The sequence below is a fragment of the Pagrus pagrus genome (genome assembly GCF_965226575.1).
Source record: "Pagrus pagrus genome assembly, chromosome: 11".
NCBI classification, from domain to species: Eukaryota; Metazoa; Chordata; class Actinopteri; order Spariformes; family Sparidae; genus Pagrus; species Pagrus pagrus.
Window position 1 is genome coordinate 16,221,714 of NC_140195.1, and position 22,970 is coordinate 16,244,683.

General features: G+C 43.7%; 2 protein-coding genes across 7 annotated transcripts; one reads left to right on the forward strand and one right to left on the reverse strand.

Annotated features, from left to right (window-relative positions):
• Window positions 1-1,343: 1,343 nt before the first annotated feature.
• Window positions 1,344-22,547, reverse strand: wnt10b (wingless-type MMTV integration site family, member 10b). 6 transcript variants are annotated; one of them, XM_084366872.1, is made up of 7 exons: window positions 22,310-22,547; window positions 20,870-21,009; window positions 19,791-19,848; window positions 17,037-17,139; window positions 3,538-3,800; window positions 2,916-3,367; window positions 1,344-2,806 (listed from the first exon to the last, which is right to left on the reverse strand). In XM_084366872.1, the coding sequence occupies exons 4-7, from the start codon at window positions 17,108-17,110 to the stop codon at window positions 2,306-2,308; spliced, it is 1,290 nt and encodes a 429-aa protein (XP_084222998.1). In that variant the 5' UTR covers window positions 17,111-17,139; window positions 19,791-19,848; window positions 20,870-21,009; window positions 22,310-22,547; the 3' UTR covers window positions 1,344-2,305. The 6 variants fall into 6 exon arrangements, with proteins under 6 accessions (XP_084222998.1, XP_084222997.1, XP_084222993.1 ...); XM_084366871.1 differs by having other exon boundaries at window positions 19,763-19,848; XM_084366867.1 differs by having other exon boundaries at window positions 19,759-19,848.
• Window positions 7,346-12,660, forward strand: wnt1 (wingless-type MMTV integration site family, member 1). The gene is made up of 5 exons (XM_084366873.1): window positions 7,346-7,473; window positions 7,763-7,868; window positions 9,814-10,067; window positions 10,256-10,521; window positions 10,646-12,660. The coding sequence occupies exons 2-5, from the start codon at window positions 7,768-7,770 to the stop codon at window positions 11,135-11,137; spliced, it is 1,113 nt and encodes a 370-aa protein (XP_084222999.1). The 5' UTR covers window positions 7,346-7,473; window positions 7,763-7,767; the 3' UTR covers window positions 11,138-12,660.
• Window positions 22,548-22,970: the final 423 nt, after the last annotated feature.

Below are 22,970 nucleotides of genomic sequence, written 5' to 3' on the forward strand. Positions count from 1 at the left end.
ACACTTTATTCACCCCCTTCTCCATACCCCCATTTGTCCTTTGCTTCTGCATCTCTGCCGTACGTACAGCAAGGATCTATCTCCCTATCTTTATATCCAACTAAACACGCTAAATCGCCTTACTTTATACATATAATCATCCTGTCAATCAAAGTGGGTAACTTTTATCTCTCCTAACTTCCTCTCTCTGCCTCCCTCTCTTTAATTTCAGCCCAGTCTGGTTGTCATTACTCGGGGGGCAGTCAATGTGTTGCTATGCATGTGTCTTATGTCTGCAGCGATGAGGGGGAGAAAGAGAGGAAAGAGAGCGCAGAAGAGGGGAGAGAAAGCAATCCCAGGCTGTCCACCAACCTCTGTCTCACACATGGGACAAACAGTGACAGGAAATTCCCTCTTGCAGCAGCTCCAGGGTGAAATGATAAAGGAATGAAGAAATGCAAACCAGAAATCCATTCCCTTATCATTCCTCACCAGTTGCTGTCTCCCTTTTATTCCCTCACTAAATATCAAACAGTCAGAACAGTCGATTCAGCCACTGGCACTGCCATTCCTAAGGAGTCAAGAGATATTTACAGAAGTCCACACAAACAAGACTTAATTGGCATTAAATCCTATATGGCAGAGGAGTTTTTTTCCCCAGCACGGAGACAGTTTGGATCATCTCAGATATCGAGGAATGCTGCTATCATAAATTCAGTCAGGTGTTGACGTTAGCATTTTTCTAAGTCTGCGGTGTGACTGGAATGAGAATGCAAATCACTCGGGTCACCAGGAGGACTGTCTGACACTTCACATGAGCGGAGCAGCATGCATGTTTTTGATTGTGCATCAGTGCCAGGATTTCTACATGTAAGTGTCTCTGCACATAAACGCATGCATGTGTTTATGTCCCTGTGTCTCTGTTTGTGTAGTCTGTCTCCCAGGTAACAGGGACACTACATTCCACGTGGTTTCAGCGAGTCCCTCCTTTGGCTATGAACTCTGGACAGATGATCCCCTCAGATGCTCACACAGCAAAGACTGGTATAATCGCCTCCCCCCCCACTCTCTGCTCTCTTGATGCTTCTTTCCAGTAATAAAACTCATACTTGAAGGAAACAATATCCTGCAGCCATAAAAAGTCCTTCTCTCAGCATGAAGTGGCCATAAAAAAGCCTCTCACCTCCCAAATCTGTAGTGCGTAGAACTTGCCCCCCATTTACACAGAAACAGACACACACACCCTTCAGCATCAGTTCTAAAGCAGGACCATCCCTCACTTTGACATGTACGACATGTGGGAAGAATCTAAAGGAGTGCTCAGACTGATGAAGTGGACAAAAGCAAGCGCAGAAGAACAAGAGCTCAGTCATGATTTCATAGGAAAGTGACACACATCTCATCAGTTATATCAAGAGGAAGCGTGTTTCTGTCATAACATTGAATGGACTCAAGACCAAGAGAGACCCTTCTAATGATGTAATTACTACTATTACACTGATGTAAATGAATTAGACTGATTAGTTGTTCAGAGACTAAACTGATGTTGTATCAACCTTTCCATCTTGAGTTTTACAAGATCTGCTTTCTTCCCTGCTGCTTCAGTGAGAAAAATTTCAATCACATCAACCAGCCCCTGAAAAAACACCATCCTTTACCTTGTCATCCTCTATTAGTCAAACCCTTGTCTACAAAGATTTTGGGACTGACTGCCAATTAAGAGTTGCTCTGTCTGAGTCACAGGTGCAAAATACACAAATGGAGTAAATATCATTAAAAGAGTAAAATGTAAGATAAACTGTGATTAGGACAGCACAGGTTCACTCGGACAGCTCAAGTCTGTCATTAACCCAAACCAAAAAGACAGGCTCCGACGCAATAATAATATTAATAATAATACATTTACAAATATACATGTACACATCAAAATACACAGCTACTGTACAATGAGATGAGTCAGCATGTAGACATCGAAATAGAAATGCTTCTTTGCTGTCGCTCGTCTTTGTTTTGTGGGATAGAAAAGATGGGGTATAGGCCGTTTTCATGGCTGAGAGGGCAGCGTCTAAACAGACCGAGGCAAGACAAACGACGTGAGTCACCTCTTCAATCTCTGACTTGGCATTTTGAGAATAACAGCGGCTACAAAGAGAAAATAGATCCCAGATGATGGACCCAAAAAAAGGAAAGGGGGGGATAAACAGATTCTGGGAGAGTTACACAAGGAGCAAAACAAAAGCTCCAACAACAGGAGTGGGCGAAGGGACAGGCTCGCCATCTTGAGTCCTGGATGGGTAAAGGCAGCTGGGAGTGGGAGAACTGCGATCTACTTGCACACGTTGACCCACTCCGTGAGACGACATTCCTCGCACAGCACGTAGCAGCACCAGTGGAACCTGCAGTTGCAGCGCTCACTGCGTGTCTGTTTCAGGATGTTGTGTCCGCGGCCGCAGCACAGCGAGCCGCAGCTGTCTGTGCTGTAGCTGGTTTTGTTGCAGATGCGTCCTTGTGTACCCGGAGAGTCCACGGACATGTCACGCTCGCAGAAGTCCGGAGACTTCTCAAAGTACACCAACTCTCTGGACATGCTTCGACGGCGACCTCCGTTGAGTCCCCCCGTGCTGCCGCTGGCGCCATTTCCTGTTCGAGGGTTGAAAACCCCATTGTTCTTGTTCTGGGAGTTGACAAAGATGGCTGACAGGAACTTTTCCTTGAGCAGAGAACCCACAACCCGGAACTCTGGAGACACATGCCAGCAGGTCTTAAACTGACAGCTCCCTGATGTGCCGTGACATTTGCACTTCCTCTTCATGTTGTCCGTCACTAACTGTAGACAGAAAGGCAAATGATGTAAACAAATGATGACACATGACAGTAAGGCACCAGACTGCTCTCTGATGAACATTAGGAATACAGTGGATAAGCATGCTACACACCTGTCGTCCCACCCGGTTGTTATGGATCCTCATGCGAGCGTGGATGTCTCTTGGAGACCCGCGGGAGTCGAGCCAGTCTCTGGAAAACCGGTCCCCGAAACGGACGTCATGACTGCAGCCCCCCCACTCCCAGGTCTCCTGCATGGAGCTGAGCTCATCTGGCAAAGGCTTGAGCAGGGCGGAGGGGTGGGCAGGGCGCAGGTTAGCGGGCAGGTCTCCATGGTGACCGTTTAGCTCTGAGGGTAATGACCGTGTCATGCCGAGGCCTACCCCGCCCTTCTGTAGGGTCTGCAGCTGCAGCTGTGAGAGTTTCAGCCGGATCTTGTCATCGTCCTGCCGACGCTTGGCCTCACAGCCACACCCCCGCAGCTTGCCCATGCTGCAGGCCGAGGCCACAGAGTGAGCCACACCCGCTGCCAACAATGCCAGGGAGAAGGCACTCTCGCGAAAACCTAGGAACAGGACACACAAACACACACAGAAGACTTAAAGATGATTCAACTGTAGTAGCTCTAAAACAGTCCTGTATCTGTGACCAGAACAATCTCTTCTCTCTCTGACCTCCACCCCCCACAGACCCAGGTCACATTTTGACCACCATTAGCTTGCCTCAGGCTCTCACCCCTGTTGAGGATGGTGTTGTGGTGGGGAAGCTTGCCAAGGCCCTCCAGTGTGGAGCAGTTCCAGCGCTGGTCCCGGAGCTGGTGCTGGCATTCGTGGATGGCCACCTGGATGCCCTGCAGAGCAGAGGCTGTCACATCGGGGCTCCGCACACACATCCGCATCTGACGTTTACTGAGGCCTGCCAGCCTCAGGCACACTGAGTTAGGGGTTAGGACTGGATCTCCTGCCACCTTCAGGCTGAGGATATCATTACACAGCACCCTGCAGAGAGAGAGGAGAGGGAAAGAGAAAGAGTTGGTGTGGGGGGTCATCAGAGCTGGTCAGGAGTTCATTAGTCAGTTTCAGAGAAGTATGTGGCAACAGAAAGATGTTTTGGATAGTTATGATTATCAGAAAAATGCAAAAAGATTTAGGGATAAGCTCGAAAATGTTTCTAATCTCAAAGGGATTTGCTGGATGAAATTAACAATAAAACGTGTTAATCGATTGCACAAGAATTTACAAGTGTTTCCACTGATGCTGCTTGAAGCAGGAAAAAACATAATTCTGAACAGATCATCCAGCTGAGAAATGACAAACGCAGAGGATAAATTACAAAATACATTTTTATGGGAAAATAACAACCAAATTGTATTCTTTATGGCATTGTTTAGACTTTCTAAAAAAAATAGTAAACATCTATTCCATTGTTTCAAAAACACTAAATAAGCATGTGAAACCAGATGCAGATGTTTCACTTTTTAACTACAAGAGTTAAATATTCGTTTATATCACACACAGTAACTTCCCTCAACTCTTGCCGAATTCCATGCAGCCAGAACCCGCATGTAACATCAACTCTGCTGGCGCTCTCAAGTGCACTCACGTTAATGCAGGTGACAGAAGCGCTGCTGCCAAAATCAGGAATTGGTCCCAACGGAGTTTGTTTGATAGCTCCATTTTGTTAAACGGCTTTCGCGACGTGACATTAAAACACCGGTGATAAAGTCCTGTGTCTTAAGAATATCAACAAAAAAAGAAGAAGGAGTGGAGTATTATCGATGCACCGCCAAACGACCGACGAGTGAAGACGGAGAACAGAGGAGCTCGGGGGCGAGAGTAAACGGGAGGGGGTGGGGGGGAGAAAGAGGGGAGGGGAGGAGATGCCTCCACAGGCGGCTGTTTGCAAAATATTGGCCAATATGAAAGTTGGATCAACAGTTGATCATTTTATTATTTGACAACGTGATCATTCATCCGAGCGTAAAATGACGTCTCCAAACTTTTACGCACAAGCGCCACTTTCCAAACGGTGCGCAAAACAGTCTCAACTCTTGGCAGATAATCAAAAATACAACATCCTGCAAACATATTTTATAGAATACAGAAATATGAATGTATTAAGTCTTGCTTTTTATTGGTGAGACGGTAGATTAAGTAGCATACACTTCCATTCGCTGGAGAGAAAGAACAAAGACAAGCTCAGCAAAATGAAATATGGAAAGTCAAAGAAGATTTTTGTTCATAAAGGGGTGAGTTAAATGATGGATGGGGGGAGGGGAGAGCTGCTGCTTCCACTGTACGACAGGGAGGCAGCAGCAGGCAGGCGGCTCCGCTAACAGACCCTCCAACAATACTGTTTTTTAGTCATGTGGTCCCCCCTTCCTCCCACCTCCATCAGAGCGGCTGTTCTTCATTGTTGTGTTTGAAACAACTTCACTTTGTCACTGCAAAGTCTTTATTTCACAGTATAAAATTGGATGCATACATTACGCGAGTGACAGCTCTGAGTTCTGTGATTATTTATCGCATCGTGGCATGCTTCGACGAAAATAAAACACTCAATGAAATAAGTGTGTGATGCGCTACAGATAGTAAATGTTAAGCATACTGAAGACTACCGAACATCATCTGAATCATCTATTAAAATGAGTTCTCCATGCTCAGTAATGACTGGGCCTCGTGAAACCTGACGCAGAGGCCTTCCGTTAGGACTGGATGTGACAGCTCGGCATCCAGTCAATCAGCGTGCTGATCCAAATCAAGCAAAACCAACGCTGCTGAATCAACAAGTCAGCGTCCTTCATCTGAATCTGATAATTACCCAGCACATTAAACACGTTTTCTCGACCACACTTTAACAAGAGCAGACACTGCTGCTGGAAGCGAGAAGGCGCATGTGGGCTACTTTCATAAAATTAAGTTAAAACCCCCCTCGAACACGGTTCGCATAGTGACACCAATTCATCTAATCTCCTTCCATTCCCTAAGCTGCAGCAATGAAAAGTGCATTAGCATTCTGCCTTGGCGTGTATATCTAAGTGGCTTAAAAAGTGATTTGAAGTTGATTTGTATATAAAAGGCCCCCTTTATCCGGATTGAAGCTCTAATCTGCTCGGTGTCGCATGACTGCTCCAGGAAACCCGTTTGAGCACCTTCATATAAGGCTGGAGTATAAACGTAGGATGGCTGTCATTAAAGCCGTTTTACAAAAGCCCCACTTCCTTTTACTGTCATCTGAGGGGAGAGAGAGAGAGATGGAGAGGAAGGGGAGAGAGATTATTCGGGCTGCGACCGCCGCACTGACTAATGTGGAACATGCAAATTAGCAGATAAATGTCACATAATGAAACATTCGCTCATGAACCAATATGAAGAAGTTTTGGGGACATTGCAGCCTGCTCCTTGTCTGAGGGTTAGATGGAGATGCCGCAAAGTGGCTCAAGCTGTGATTACACTCGGCTACATGTGCGTCGAGGGAGGTCTGCAGGCCAGATGTTTGGAATGGTTTTTATTCTAACTCGTCCCCCTCTTTTCCTGCTTCATCATACATCAAACTTCTGATTGGAGACCGTATTTCATCTCTCCCGCGTTGGGAGAAAAAAAATATTTAAGTAGCCCAGCAGGCAGTGTGAGTTATATGACAACTGAGAGCTTATTATTGCCTCTTTCTACATTCAAGTTGTGCGTGTGCGTGCGCGTCTTGGGTACAAACACTAGATTATAGTTTTGTGTATGTGGCCAAAGCTTAGGAAACCCTCATAAAAGGCGAGTTTTAACGTGTTATTAATGAATAAGTGTAGGTGTAATCGTGTAAAATAAGGGTGCACTTGTGAAGGGATCGGTAACAGAAATGTACAGAAATGTCCTTAGTCACAGCACATTTTGGGAGCGCATTTGGAGAAAGGAGGAGGAGATGCGGTTAGGGAGTAGGCTAATCCAACCACCGGGTAAAAAGGGCAGTTTTTAGATGGCTCATATTCCGCTGTAACTGTATTGCACCGTGACACCAGCTTTGAGCAGCGGCGGAGCACCAAACCGGGCGCACCCACAGCATCTGCACCAACACATCACTGCTTCAGGGGCTTCACTTCTCCTTTTCTGCAAGACTGGATGTGGAAGCAAGCGCACGGCCAGTGGAGGGAAAAAAAAAAAAAATACTCTCACATTTACAGGGAATCGATTCTGTGACGACCGTGAGATTCCACAAGTAATATGCGCAACTCTGTGGATTGCCCTTTTTTTTCTCTTTTCCTTTCTCCTTTCTGCCCAGTTGTGTTTCCTTATTCATTGTGCGCCCTATGAAGAGCATTAACTATCCCTCCCTCCAATCCTATTGAAAAAGGCTCGGAAAAAAACAGAGGGAGATGAGAGCAGCAAATCCCTTTTTTATTCCCCTCGTAGCGCTCAATAAGAGAAGAATGTGTTGCCTATCACTCACCGAGGGGATCAAGTCTTCGGGACTGTCCCACGCGTTCAATGCGCCGTGCAGAGCATCACTGAGAGAGACAGAGTGAAGAGGACTTGCAGCAGCAGCAGCAGCAGCAGCAGCAGCAGTAGCATCCTGCCCTGGACACTTCACATCATTTAGCAACCTGTCTGCACTCCAGATCCCTCTAAGTCAATTAGGGCTGCCTGCTTCTCTCACCTTTCACCTTTCACGTCCTGTGGCGCGGTGAGTATAAAACACCTTGCAGCATGCTCATTTTGATCATTATTCAGCAGATCATAAATGTATGAAATATCATCACTTGTCAAATTCCTGTAAGCAACTGTGATGCAGGGAAACATGCGTCTGTTCTTTCATCTTCTTTTTTTTATTTTAAGCCTATTTTTTTTTTTTAATTTGTGCTCAGATGAACACATGTAAAATATACATTGGAGCTGATATATAAGTTGAGTGCAATCCATGACACAGGAAGTTGATGAGTGATTTTTTTCCCCTCCTCATATTTGCCCTGAAGACACGATGAGGAGCCTGGCGCTGCTGTTAGGGGTGAAAGCCGCTTGCATCCTGCTGGTGTCTTCGCTCTCGGGCACAGGGGCCGTCAACAACAGCGGCCGGTGGTGGTGAGTTCACCAGATACACCGTCTGAGATGATGCATCCATTTCATCGTGCGCTTATCAGCATCCTAAACGTCCTATTTAACGCTGCGCTAACAGTGTTTTATTGGTTTACCACATTCAATGCTGCATGCTCGAAATAATGTGTTAGTTTTGGCACCGGGCACAACTTCTGTTTGAGAAGGGAGGAAAAAAAAGCGCAACCGCATGATATTAAAGCTTGTGGGATTCGTTTCCAAATTGCTCCATGTGAGCTCAACCATGACATATTTCACTTTTTTTTAAACACATTTTATTTACTATCCTCCAGTGAAATCCGCTACAGCAGACTATCTATTCAACAATAAAGCAATTACATTTGTAATAATTACAGTTTTACCTTTAAGTTGCGGTAGATTTAATTTACTCTCTCTCTGCCTCTGCTTCCCTGTCATTTGGGCAGTGTGGTTTGAACACGAGACAACATTTTTCAGTCCAATGTGGGATAAATTAAATATGGATTTATTTCGGAGCTGAAATGAATCCCACACGAGGTCCTATCCAGGGTCGTGTTGATCCAATACTGTACATTCCTCTGTATATACAGCGAACCTACAACCGGAGCTGACAATTTCACAAGACTTTGTTGTAGAAAACAAAAAAAAAGCAACAAAAAATGGGATCTGTGGAGTCCGTGCGTCAGCGCACATATTGTCTCGCTTGTTTAAAAATCTATAAACTGTGGGTTGGGTTTGTTGGGGTAATGATTTAACGAAAAGATTTTGTCGTTTTTGCGGTGTCATTAGATGGGCAGTATTTGCGCACAACGTCAGGCGTTTTTACAAATATTTAAAATGTCAGCTGAAATCCGAGAAAACATTTGTAGGAGGGGGGAAAAAACGACACCGCGGAGTTTTTGGAAGAAAAGACGAGATGATTATTAATGTTCTCAGGCCTCACCACACAACTGTCTGGGTCAGACCTCTAACAGGCCAAGGCTCGCCCGCTTTTTCCGGATGATAATGCTTAACAGGAGACGTTACACTACAGGAGAATGAAAAAATGTTGAACGCGAAAAACTCACCGAAGTTGCCAGAATGTAAAGTGGAAAATTACACAGCCTGTGTACTGAAAACACTCGAAACTAGACATGTTCTGAAACCTGACAACCAGAATGATCATCTAAGCTCCCTTCAGTGATCCAAGAGCTGCATCAGACCAAAAAAGCACAGGTGCCATACTCTGACACAAATATGGACAGGTCACAAACCCTAACGCCACAACATTTCCTGATATGTGGCAGAGAATTGAGATCTTAATATTATAATATTTAAATAGCATGGTTATTAGTAATTTTATAGCTACTCATGACATAAAGTATAGCCTACTGAATATGAGTTTTGAACATTTTTGGCAGCAAACATTTCACATTTAAAGCGTACAAACCTAATGTAGAAAAGGCCTACTGTTTGGTGGCTTGGGACATTTTGACAGGGTGGACATATTTGGGCACTCTAATGTCCTAGTTGATCACTTCTCTTCAGATTTTGGTTTATCACATGAGACAAAGAATATTTGCTCAATAAGAGAAGACAGATGCAACCCTGTGCAGGGGGGGTTCATGTGAATGTGCAAGTCCCACACTGTGTGATCCTGATGAGAGTATGACAGATGCTGAGTATTTAGTAGAAGAGTAACAGAATGTACTGTAATTATGAAACATACATATCGGGTTGATATCCAAGTGATTGATAAACAGGTATAAATGCAGCTTCATGATAACTGCCAAGCCAGACACCTGCATTTTGACTCAGAGACTAACTCTCGCCTCACGGTTGTATTTTAAAGGCACAAACACCCATGAGATGCCAGGACACATCAGTTCGCTAGTGTAGAGGGGCACAGAAGGAGGTACATGCATAAACTGCCAGCTGCTTGACTCTGACTTCCCTTGTCCTTCTGTTGTGCCAGGGGTATTGTCAACGTTGCCTCCTCGTCCAACCTCCTCACCAATTCCAAGAACGTGCAGTTGGTCCTGGATCCAAGCCTGGCCCTACTGAGTCGTCGCCAGCGCCGGCTGATTCGGCAGAATCCTGGCATCTTGCATGCCATCGCTGCTGGGCTGCACACTGCCATAAAGGAGTGCAAGTGGCAGTTCCGCAACCGCCGCTGGAACTGCCCGACCACCCACAGCCCAGCAATTTTTGGCAAAATCGTCAATCGTGGTGAGCCTCTCTTGTCTTTCTTACCAGGCAATATTTGGATATTTTTGGGCAGGATGTAATGGATCTCTTGTACACATTTAAAGGCTTTGTCGTCCAAATATTTTCCAATTTGGGGGCAAAAAATTAGCAAAGCCAAGTTTAAAAGTTGGATCAGGTTCTGATGGGAAGTTTTGATGCTTTTTCTTCAGGTTGCCGAGAAACCGCATTTATATTTGCCATCACCAGCGCAGGGGTGACCCATGCTGTGGCTCGCTCCTGCTCAGAAGGTGCCATTGAGTCGTGCACATGCGATTATCGCCGTAGAGGTCCTGGAGGGCCAGACTGGCACTGGGGGGGCTGCAGTGACAATGTGGACTTTGGCCGGATGTTCAGCCGTGAGTTTGTGGACTCCAGTGAGAGGGGCAGAGATCTGCGTTACCTCACCAACCTACACAACAATGAGGCTGGCAGAATGGTGAGGATTTGATACTCAACCCTGCCACAATTGTCTGTTGTTGTCAGAATTTCCAGTTGCTTAAAAGTATTTGTGATTTTAATATGGTAATTTACTCAGTAGCCTTTGGTCTTCCTCTCTGCAGACTGTGTCATCAGAGATGCGTCAGGAGTGTAAGTGCCACGGCATGTCAGGCTCCTGCACCGTGCGCACCTGTTGGATGCGCCTGCCCAGCTTCCGCACAGTGGGAGACTTCCTGAAGGACCGCTTTGATGGTGCATCCAGAGTCGTTTATGCCAACAAGGGAAGCAACCGTGCCTCTCACCGAGCCGACCCCCGACATCTGGAGCCTGAAAACCCGGCTCACAAACCCCCCTCTGCCATGGACCTGGTCTACTTTGAGAAATCTCCAAACTTCTGCTCATACAATGGCAAAACTGGCACTTTGGGAACTTCTGGGAGAACATGCAACAGCTCTTCTCCGGGCCTGGATGGATGTGAGCTACTGTGCTGTGGACGTGGGTTTAAGACCCGGACTGAGAGTGTGACTGAACGCTGCCACTGCACCTTCCACTGGTGCTGTCATGTCAGCTGCTTGAACTGCACCAGTACACGAACGTTACACCAGTGTCTATGATTGCAAGTGGACAACCAACTGAATATTTAGGCATTCATGAAAGGCAAAGAAGGACTTCTTATCAAAACAGGTAGTTGGCTGAGAACGCCACTAGCACACAGGTGGCTTGAGATGTTAGGTAAAAGCTAGAAAAGCTTAAAGGCGGGTAAACTGATACAGGGAACTGCGGCACAAAATTCAATCAGTGTTTGTGAAGGAGAGAGAAAGCACAAATATATGAACAGGGTATAGCGGGATTCTATGTGCTTGCTCCTGGCCTTTGATGCTTAACAGTAATACGAGGGTATTCGTCACTACAGCCATCCCTGTAGAATGGAAATCACCCACATCCCACATCAAGTGTTTACGCTGTGGATAAATAGAAGTAAAGGGACAAAATGATGTGGTGGAGAATCAATTTCTGTAACCAGGTACTACAAGAGCCTTCTTCTCCCCCACTGAGGGCAGAAACTGGACACAATGCTTCACAGATGTTTTTGTGGCCAGAGAGCCACAAACATGTGCTCTCATAAACTGGTGAAGACCTCTAACAGGAGGGAAGTTATTTTAAAAAAAAATCTGTGTTTTGTTTTCTTTTGCTGAAGTTTGGCTTCTCTCACATGAATGTGTGTGAAGTTTATCTCCGGGGATGGGCCGTCTCCTACCAACTTGTGTACTTAGACCCTGGATGGAGCCCAACCACTTATAATTTCCTCACCACAGTTGCCCCTTTATTTAGATTTCTCTGGAGTTGAAAACACCTCAACCCTGATTTGCCACTCTGACTTACACCACAAGATGCTCCTGATGTACATAACTGGGACTGGCGCTCGCCAAGGAAAATAGAAACTGACTTAACAAATCTTACTGAGGCAATGAAAATTGAATGTATTATCAATACACTGAATCTCATGGCATGACCAGAAGTTGTTTGGCAAATCTGAGGGGTCAATATTAAAACAAATATATAAAATGTGACCTGCAGAATCTCTCAGAATGAAAAACTATAGCCCTACTGAGATGAACATCAAAGTATATACCGTACATTAAATTAAACAAAAAAATACACTAAATTCCTGTTGATACGTGTGTAGCAGGTTTTAAGTAGGCAAATGGTGTATTACTTCAAACTAGGCTGAGGTCTCAGATAAACATTTTATTTTGAAGAATGCAGCCTCTGCTGAAGAAATCATACTGTATATCAGCTAAGAGAACCAAAATGATGTAAATATTAAAATCTATGAATATATTTATAATGATGTCACTTGTAAGTTTGCTGAATGATTTATGTACATGTCAGTGGCTGGAGAACATACTATCATTAGTGTCAAGTCAGGAGAAGTTTTGATCTCATGCCTTTTTCTCTTTTGGTGTAACGCAACCGACTCTTACTAGAATCAGAACATTTTCATTTTTTGCTTGTTTCCTGTAAAAAAAACAAAAAAAACAATACTTGTGTTCATGCACTGAATATTTACCTTTTTTATTAGTGTAAATACAAAATATTTATTTCTAAGGATTTTTATACTGTTATAGAGAGATGTCAGAGAAGACATTTTTTTTTAGATTTTGATCAAAAGATTTAGATTCCAGTTGGTTTTGTATTGTATGATAGAACAATAAAGTCTATATTTTCAATTAAGTTGCCCTCCTGAATGTGTCAAAAGATGCTATTATGTCTGTTGTAGTTTCTGTTTGAGATAGTTTTGACAACCAACCAAGTGAACATATAAGCCTGTCCCTGGGTGTCCTTTGCTTAATCCTATTACCGCCACCAAAGCAGCCTCTTTCTCCTGCTCACAAAACATCCCTGCATCTGTGCTCCCAACCAGAGACGGCCCCTGCTTATCCAGCCACATACCTTATTTTATACAGTATTGAATGTTTTGCTTCATTTGCTTAATGTTGGAAAGAATTAAAGAAATGATATGAAAAATACCGAAAAACCAGTCCCCCAGCCCCTGGCAACCTGACTGACCACGGGAGTTTGGACACCTTTCCACTTTCTCTCACCACAGCACAGGAGCGAGCCAGGGTCAACCAGATAGAGAACAGTTGAGGAAAAGTAAAGCCACCAACATGCACCCAAACATCCAAATATCCAAAAAACAGAGCAACAAGTTGCAGCTGAACAGCAGGGATGTGAAATTTTCTGAATTACAGGCTTAATGTCTGGGGGTAAAAGTGGGGGACGGCAGTGTGTGGCTTTGCCTGTGGCATTAAAGGTTGGAAAGAAGTTAAGTAATAAAACAATAAATTGAGCAGAGATTGGTCAGCATCTCAAAGAAAGTAGAAAATCTGTAGACAGAGGCGATTAAGAGGATTCAAAGAACAAATCAGAGCAAATTGAATAAAAATGCTGAAAATTATGGGGACACATGAGGGTGGATAGCCTACCAAAACAGAAAGATGAGAACTTAAAATATATAGTGAGCCCAGAGTAACAATGTGATTGCTCTAAAACACGAACATTTTGTCTTGTATCATTGGGTAACAGGGGTGAATGTATGATTTGGCTTCAACACACAGTATGTAATTTCTGCCGCTAGGGGTCTCTCTATCAAAACAAAAGATGTAAGTGGGAGTTGTTGTCTTCATTGTTCAACAACCACCAGTGCAGATCAAAATCTAACTAATGGTAATGTTCAAAAGTTGTATTCACATTATATTTAGTCACGCTTGCCAATTTCCTACCTCAGTCTTGGACTCTCTCCCGGAGGTTATAGCAACAGGCTAGCAAATGAAACACAAGAGTACAATTACGGCTTTCTCAGGGTTTGAACATCGTTGGAAACTTTTGGGATAATGCAGAAATGTTACATATTATATCTTGACTGTATGTCACGAATAGAGAAAAAGTCAGGAGGATGCAAATGCTCACAAATTATGAAGATGATACAAACTTGTCTTGAGAGAGAACTGATCATGGATACACAGAAAGAAACAAAAGAACGAGAAAGTGGCAGACAGATTTAAGAAAAGAAGAGGGAAGGCAGAGTTCAAATCCCAGGCGTGAGAGTGAGAGAGCTGGTAGAGAGAGAGTGAGTGGAGGGGGGCGCTGCCTGTGGGAGTGCTGAGGAGTCAGTGATAATTAGCTCAATTAGTGACAAAGGCAGTGTAATAAATACCGACTTAGTGTCTGGGTCCCTGCTGGCCTCTCCCTGCGCAGCCTGCGATGTGGCCCTGGCCTGACGGACAATTCATTAAACTGACAAAATACCCCACCGTCCAGGCGTGACGCAGCGAGTTAGCCCCCTACAGGCCCGGCTCATTGTTCTAATTGTCTGGGCTGGAGTCACTTTGTGGCCGCCTCCTCCTTCACCCACCCCGCCTTCACGCTCTGCCTTCAGAAAACCCATGGAGTTAATGCTCCTACCTTACTCTGTAAGTAGGTGATCGGCAGGTTGGAGAGAAAAAAAGCAGTAAGAGTTCCTTGGGGTGGGGCAGCTGGTTGGGGGGAGGCAGTGGGATTAGCGAATGGAGGTTGCCTGGGAGTGCTGGGAGCAGCACCGATCGGAATGTAGGAGAGATGAGTCCAGAAGCTCGGATGCGGGACAAAGCGAGAGTTAATAAGGAAAGATTGAAGGGGCTGGCGACAATGGGCCGCCACCCGAGTCGAGATGAAATTGCTTCCGAGGATTATTGGTAGAGGGTGTGAGCGTTGTAGGCTTTTTTTGTGTGTGAGTGTGTGTTTGGTCGGGCATTTGTGTGTGCAGGGACAGGGGGAGCGCTGGATTGATGGCTGCCCCTCTGGTTGGGGAGCAGGGGACCAGGGGAGGCTAACCGGCTGTTCCCACAGTCTGTTCTGCTGCAGCCACCTTTGACACACGGGGCTGCCAGGCGGTGAGCAGGCAGCCGTGGTGAGAAGGGCACAAACAAAAACAACGGCTCCACTACACAAAAGTCACTGTCTCTCTCTGCAAGGCCGGTGGAGACACCGTGCAGGCTGGAGGTGAGGGCGAGGGGAGGGAAAAGGGGAAGGAGAGCAAGGAAAGTGTGACAGGGAGGATAAAAAAGAGAAAAAATTGTACAGTTGGTTTGGATCCTGTCAGCTACTGTACAACCAATATCTTAAGATAATAACACATTGACATCCAGTAGCGGCTTGCTTATGATTGGCATATGTACTGTGTCACATTGTTATTTCAACACTGTAGCAGCAATATTTACTTTGTCACTTCCTTAACTCATGCCATAAAAATACTTTGGTTCTGAGGTTTACTAATTGTTACATGGTGAATTTCCCTTTCATCAGCAAAAAGACTATCTGGTGTCCTTATAGAACCAATCACAATGTTTGTTTACAATAACTTCCGGGTAGTAAACACTTATGTCCCATCCTAGCTTACATACAATTTAATTACATTTTTTCATGATGTCATTTCAAAGTGTTAACATATCATTAATCTAAAATGTGCTCTTCACTTTCACTACTTTATCTTGGAGACCTAATCTACCTGTAGGGCCACAGATTTGAGAAAATGACAGCTTGAGTTTACCCCAGTGTTGGATTATCAAATCCAACACTTTGTATTGCAAATCAACTGCTAGTTGTCTACCTGGAAGTGACGGTTGTTGTTGGTGTAATATCACAGTGATTTGGTCAATAGGACCCTTAACGGACAACAAAACTGGAGCACAGGGTTTGACCCAGGGTGACACAGGGTTCACAGAACCATTTTGCCAAATAAGCAAGCTGACAATACGAAATACAGCCACTAGGCATGGGATGACACGAAAATATCATGTCAAGATTACCGTGTCCAACGTAATTGCGATTCACAATATTAGCCCTATAATCATAAAAATATTCCTTAAACGATTAAAATGGCACTAAAACATACTAGAATCACTTAACAAATATTTGTATTGTATCACAGATTGGACACACATCTTGTTTTAGTATTAGTTTGGAATCCATAGTATTTACACACATCCGATTTAACTTGTTGTGGGGGATACAATGTGCAAGCCGAGCATTCAGCCATGGTGACAGGCTTAGGCAATTTAAAATAAATCAGGACACCAATAAGGGACTCTACATCAGCGAGCTAGACAGCTTTCTCAAGTCACTCGTGAGAATATTCACGATTATCCTGAAAAGTAAAATTCATCAAAAAAAAAGTTGTTTTTTTTCACATTCTGTGATAAAATATTTAATTGCAGTGTCACATTTAAAAAAATAAATTCATGATGTAAGCTCAACAGCTTTCACTTCCCCAAATCGTGCTCCATACAATAATCAGGTAAACCACCACAGAATATGCAGAGAAGATGATACAGCACAATGAAGGCACAGCAGCTTCATATTAAAATTCCTGCTAAATTGTGGAAAAATTGTTTGCCCCGTTGGGTGGAGTTGGATTTAATTTGAAGGGCGCATGATAAAGAATTCAGAATTGGGTTTGGGTCACCGCACTGAATGATAGGCTGCTGCTCGCAGTGGTTGTGATGGACAATGTGGCATGGCTGAGATCGGATCTGGCGCGCAATACTGATATGATTTCATTGTAAATCTACCATTCGACTGTGGGCCAAGCTCCAATTAATTAGGGGCATTGTTATGACAGGAACACCCTTACACTGCTCATGTAGTAATCAGAGGCGTTTGTTTGGTGCCATTAAGTGACCGCAGGGCTATTATGTAATCATCACACACTTATTACATAAAGAATTATAATCAAATAAACTTCACCTAAAGTTACAGAAAAGTGGATTAATAGCGGTCAAATTTACTAAAAATCTAGGAAACAATGACGAGAGCGTGAGTGTGCGATTGTGTAGATATGTATGTGAGTTTTGTGCAAGCCAGTGTGTGTGTGTGTGTGTGTGTGTGTGTGTGTGTGTGTGTGTCTGTGGGTGTGTGGATGGCAGCTGGGAGGCAGACACGGTTCAGGAGAATCGTCCCCTAGCAACTGACCTTTTCGGCAGATGGCGGTTCCAGAGTAACAGCCACCCAGCATCACAATGGCCGTGGCCTCCTAACATCTCCATCGCTTCATCATCTACCGACCTGCCACAACCTGTCACAGGAGAGAGGGAAGCCTGTATTGAGCCCAGAAAATGCAGCATACATACGAGTCCAAGACATTCCACACACACATCAGTTTGGGTCTCCACTGTTCCTATGTTCCTGGAGTAGGAAGCAGGGCAGTCGAGAAGGGATGAGAGGAGATTTAGGAGAGACACAGCGGACGGTTGCTCCTGTCCGCAAACCTCCAGACACTCTCAAACCGCCGTTTTCCGTTGTTGGGTTTTGTGCACATAGTGAATCAGGGTGGGAATGTGGACAGACCACTCGACCATGGTGAGCAATCAGTATGATGTCTGTGGTCAGGCTCGGTGCCCCAATGGAGCGAGATGGAGAGCGAGCCCTGCAGTTAAGGTGGGAGGGAGAGAACTTTGCGGTGTTTGTGCGTGCATGTGCGTTTGTAATATGCCAGCACTCTTCACACGTGTATGAAGACGTCTTAAGTGTTCGCCTCCTGCATGTGGGAGTTGATGTGCATGAGGTGATAATATATTGGGGTTATCAACACCCTCCACCCCTCTGCAGGAACACAGCGTGTCCTCTTGACTGTCTTGGCTTCACGGCTCTTTTCTCTATTGGCCCATTTTTTGTTGATATTAAATAGTTTTCTCAACCTCAAGTCTGCTGAGATAAACACCTCTAACTAAAATACCTAAAGTGGTCCTTCAGTCCACTGTGAACACTCACTGGTCAGCTTTAAGTAGCCTTTGACAAACAAACTGCAATGCACAGGCAGTAGTTTGGTGAGAACAATTATCCAACAAGAAAAGGTTAGACTCCCCAATCACACATCTGTGAATGGTTAACCTGGCAATACCAGACAAGAGACAACAAACAGATAAAGTGACATGTCAAAATCTGTTCCACTAGGATTAAGTGTTTTAGGTGGAAAACTGTGCGTCAGAGTGCGACAGTAAACCACTGTATATTCTAGGGGAGATCATATGCTAGCAAACACTGCTAGTCATCCTGTAAACAGAGCTGTAATGACAGGGAAAGACTTTAGACACAGACAACCAACAGTAGAATATGTTTACAGACATCTGACAATGTATGGGTACAGCACGGTAACGTTTCAGCGCTGAGATCCACATGAAATAGGAGCACAAACTGTGGTGGAATCTATGTGACACAACACGAGCCAGTGCATCATTTCACCTGTCAGCAGGGATGAAGCCTTCGTTTATTCACATCAAACAGACTAGTCAGTGATAAATTGCAGAAGTATGGGTCTGGCTATATCGGATGCTAACACGTCTCTTCATCCAAATACCTAAAATTGGATTTGAATGTATGAAGTTTCGGTAAGTACTGTGTATTGTTTTAAGTACCTAGATCTGAGATCTGAGAAATATCAATACCCACAGTAAGACATAAATACCGTACCTGCAATTAAAGGTCCAGTGTGTAGGATTATTGGGGATCTTTTTGCAGAAATTAAACAAAATATCAATAATTATGATTGCGACCTGGACAAAATGATTTGGTCTTTGTTGTGTTTTTGTTACCCTAGGACAGTTGCTAACTAGCTAGCTAGCTACCATTACAATGTAATTCCTGATAACAATATAACACCCAAAACTGAACTCAAGCCCTGAGCTGAACTTGATACCACTCCTCTCAAATCAGTGCAGACTGGCAGGGTAGGAGCATCAGTTGCTATTATTTGCCCATAAAGCACCCCTAGTGGTGGGGATTCAAGCAGTTATTTGATGACTTGATTAATAGCGTATTATTGTGAACAAGTTGCGAGCGTCCATGCTTTTCTATTTCTATCAGATATATTTCAATGTGACCATTGTGATTATACCAAGATTGCCACAGTGACACAAGAGAAATCACCACAGCTGAAGTGCATATTGGAAACGTCCGGTCGCATTGGTTGCAATCTGCAACCTCACTGCAAGATGTCACTTAATCTTTTACACTGGACCTTTAATCAACTAGAATGACTCTGATAATTTTGTATTACTAGTTGGCCCAGTTTAACATCATCTGGACCACAATGTGCCATCACTGAGTCAATGACAGCACTGATATATGTCTGAAGGCATGAGGCCATTATCTCTAATCTAGTAATACTGTTGGAGACAAAGGGAGAAATGCTCACTTTTTGGTTTTAATTACAAGCTGTGTTTTACAGCGACATTGGGCAAGGGCTCAGCACTGACACAGCAGTAGAGGAATGTTTATTTGCTGCAGTTTAGGAGCTGAGTGGCTTGCAGGAACTGTGACACATTCCTGTGTCACTGGCTCTCCCACTCGCAGACACATATCGCGTTCACATGCTGGCGCCCCATGTGTTGGTTCACAGCTGCACAGATGCACACAACTATTCGCTCCTAACACATCCTGCACACATCCACAAAATGTGGCACCTCTGGAATCTGTAAGCATGCCCAAACCGTATGCTCATTCATGACGACTTCGTGTGACACGACTTACTGAGCCTAATGCTTCCCCCGTGTGTCAGCGTGTGTGGCAGTTGTACAACAGTGACTGGTAGATGAATTATTCACGGCTTACTTCAGCATTATGGTGATTCCTGCCCGCAAAGTGTGCAAACGTGTGTGTGTGCGCGTGTGTGTTGATAATGTGTGTGTGTGCTCACTTGCATGTCTGCGTGGCTGGCTGCACACACACCTCTCCATCTTTCCTTCTGCAGTTCTATCCATTATCCCCAGCATCTGGCAGCCAAAGCCTGTAAAGAAGACATTTCTCTTGGCAACTGTTTTTTAAAGGCAGTGACACAGGGGACAGCCAACCACAGGAGCCACACATCTTCCAATCTACATGCATACTGAGAACTGCTTGCATAACAGAACCGCCCCAATCGCCCTCTCTCTCAAAACACACATAAGTTCTTTCTCCATGTCCTACTCACACTCACACACACATGCTGCTCCCAGCCGCCCTTGTCTCTCTGCAATATTCTCACCCAGGCTTTGAGGGCTAATCACTTCCAGAGCCAGAGCTGTCCTACAAACTGTGCCAGCAGCCTTTCAGTACATTTTGCACCCCAAAACGTTCCTTCAGGCCCCTAAATGAATATTGTGCGACTGTAACTCATGAGTTGGGATGAGCTACGCTGCAGATGCCGTAAGTGCTTTTTTATGTACAAATGTGTTGAATTTAGAGATGTTAAATTCTACTTGCTAGTTAAATAATGGAAATTGCTCTGTAAATGTCATCAACTATCAACAAATGCTGAAAGGTCACTCAACCCTAAACTCTGACTACTGCAAGATTAATTGTACCTTAATGTGTTGTTGGTAGACAACCAGCTGCTGAAAAATAAACACATTCTTTGTATAATTGAAATGGCACAATAAGTGCATTAATTAATATCACATGTACATTGTAGCCCATTCAGGGTACAGCTGCAGCGAGCAGCTTCTCTGAGCAGCAAGCATGTTGTAGCTGCTTGTCATAAAGTTTCCTGGCATCTGGATCATCAAAAAGACAAATGGGTGTGTAAGCTTAATAGAATAATTGCTCTGATTTTGACAGGCTACCAGATACACATTTGTCAAGCAGCCAGAAAGTTTGCCATGAAAAATCCTCTGGGTTATGAACAACTTTGTTTCATTACAGCTTGATTCACTTTTTGACAGATATATGCATGCGGTGGCGTTTGAGGAACTGTGGGGTAGGGCAGATGTACGGCTGGTGACTGTTTTGTCCACACATTACTCAAGGTTTAAATGTGTGTGAGTTTTCACCTGTTTGCACTGCAGTGGTCTGGAGATTTCTTTAGGGTGTCTCCTGCCCTGTTTCAAGTGGATTTCTGTCCCCTGCGACCATTCCTTCATTGTTTTCATCTTCAAGGTTGTACAGCATCTGATATTCTCCCCCTGGGAGCCTGGAGAAGGAATGACATGGATAAAGGGTTATGTAATCCCTTGGGGAAATTCAACCTGTGCTTTTTGACCTTTGAACAGTTTGAGTTAGTCCTAAAGAAAGGGCACTCCACATAAACACACCTCAGAGTCAGCTGTGCTGGGTTTAAACATAAGTTAGGATAAAACAATGCTAATTAATAAGCCAGAATACATTTCCTCTCACCCCAGGGTGTTGTAATCAACCATTACAGAATGAATACATTTTAGCTTTCTAAATTAATCTTCATGGGGAATGAAGACATGCAGCAAGTATAAGCCAAACACATAAATAGCCTAGTGTGGCAGTCAGTGTGTGTTTTACTACTGCACAGTCCAAGGTCATCATCACTGATGTCACCAGACAGCACTGAAGACACAATCACAATCTCTCATTAAAATACTTTTAGTTCATATTTCAGTAAAAACATAAGATATCTTTTGTATATATTTGCGTTCATTTGCAAATTTGTTTTTTCTTTCTTGTCTTTCATATTTTATACACCCAGTGAAAATGTGTGTGTGTAAATAAATTATAATGTAAATAATAATAAAGAAATTTATTTTATAATAAATTAATTAATAAACAAATAAATAAATAAAGGTGTTTGTTTATGTCTCCTACTTTAAAAGCATACACTGAGTATGTTTATATTATTATTCATTTTCCCAGGATCTGCCTCTATTTTTTGTGATTTTTCCCCCCTATTTAGGCAAACGATTAAATAAACACAATTTTGAGTAGAATGTGTTATAATCAATCAGTTCATGGCCTCGTATCTCAACCACTTAACCCAAAAACACACTTCTCACGCTCACTGATCAAGTCAGCTTCAAGCAGCAGTGCTGACTCCGAAATTGTACACGGCTGCCATCTAGTGGAATAAAGTCCGAATTACAACCTCTCACTAAAAAAGCTTATTCAAATAAAGCAATGATGAATGATGAATTATGAATGTGTGCAAAGCAAAGCGACCCACCTGTTAGTTGGGAAAATGACAAAATGGCGTAGTCAACAAATAAAAACACATTTCTAGCACATATGGGGTTTTTTTAGCTAACAGTTAGCTTAGCAGTTAAGTTTTAGCTAGCTCGGAGTAATGGCTTTTAAGTTAGCTCGCTGACTGAGAGTTCGTTAGCTTTACTGCTAGCTAAAATATCCAGAACAGAGTTAACTTTAATCTTTAAATTACAAAATTAAAAGACTTAACTACCTGGCAATACAAAGACATTAATATTAACCGCTGCTAAATGAGCCGTTGGTCACAGTAAAGTGACGGTTACCTGAAGCTCCTCCTAGGTGAGGTAACAGTTATGCTAACGGTCGTTGAAGCATCTTTAACACAGAGGAAGCATCAAATGCTTCATACATCGATTCTGAACTTCAGTGGGTATCTAACACAAACTGTTTATAAACTATGTGGCAGGGTCCTGCTCACATGAAAGCCCACACCCACAAATAATCTCCATACCGGTTGGTGGCTGCAAGGCACTATTTCCTTGTTTGCCTACCAACATAAAACAGAAGAAGAAGAAGGAGAAGAACAGGGAGAAGAAGAAGAAGGAGAAGAAGAAGAAGGAGAAGAAGGAGAAGAAGAAGAAAATACAACAAGGTAAGGACATATGACACAATACATAACTGAGATTGTCAGGTTTTAATGGAAGATGATGTGCAGCTGTGTTTAGTGCGAAAGTCCAACAATATTGTTGATGTAAGGTTGGTGACAAGATGGTGACACGTTCCTGTATCCCAGAGTACAAATTTGAGATACTTGTACTTTTTTTTTTTTTTTTACATTTCTACTTTCTACTTACTTCACTACATCACAACACCGTCCACATTTCAGAGGAATACATTCATACATATGAAGTGTAGTGATTATATAGTATATGGTTGTGTGTGGGTATCTGTGAATGTGTGTTTTTGTAAATATATACATAGTTT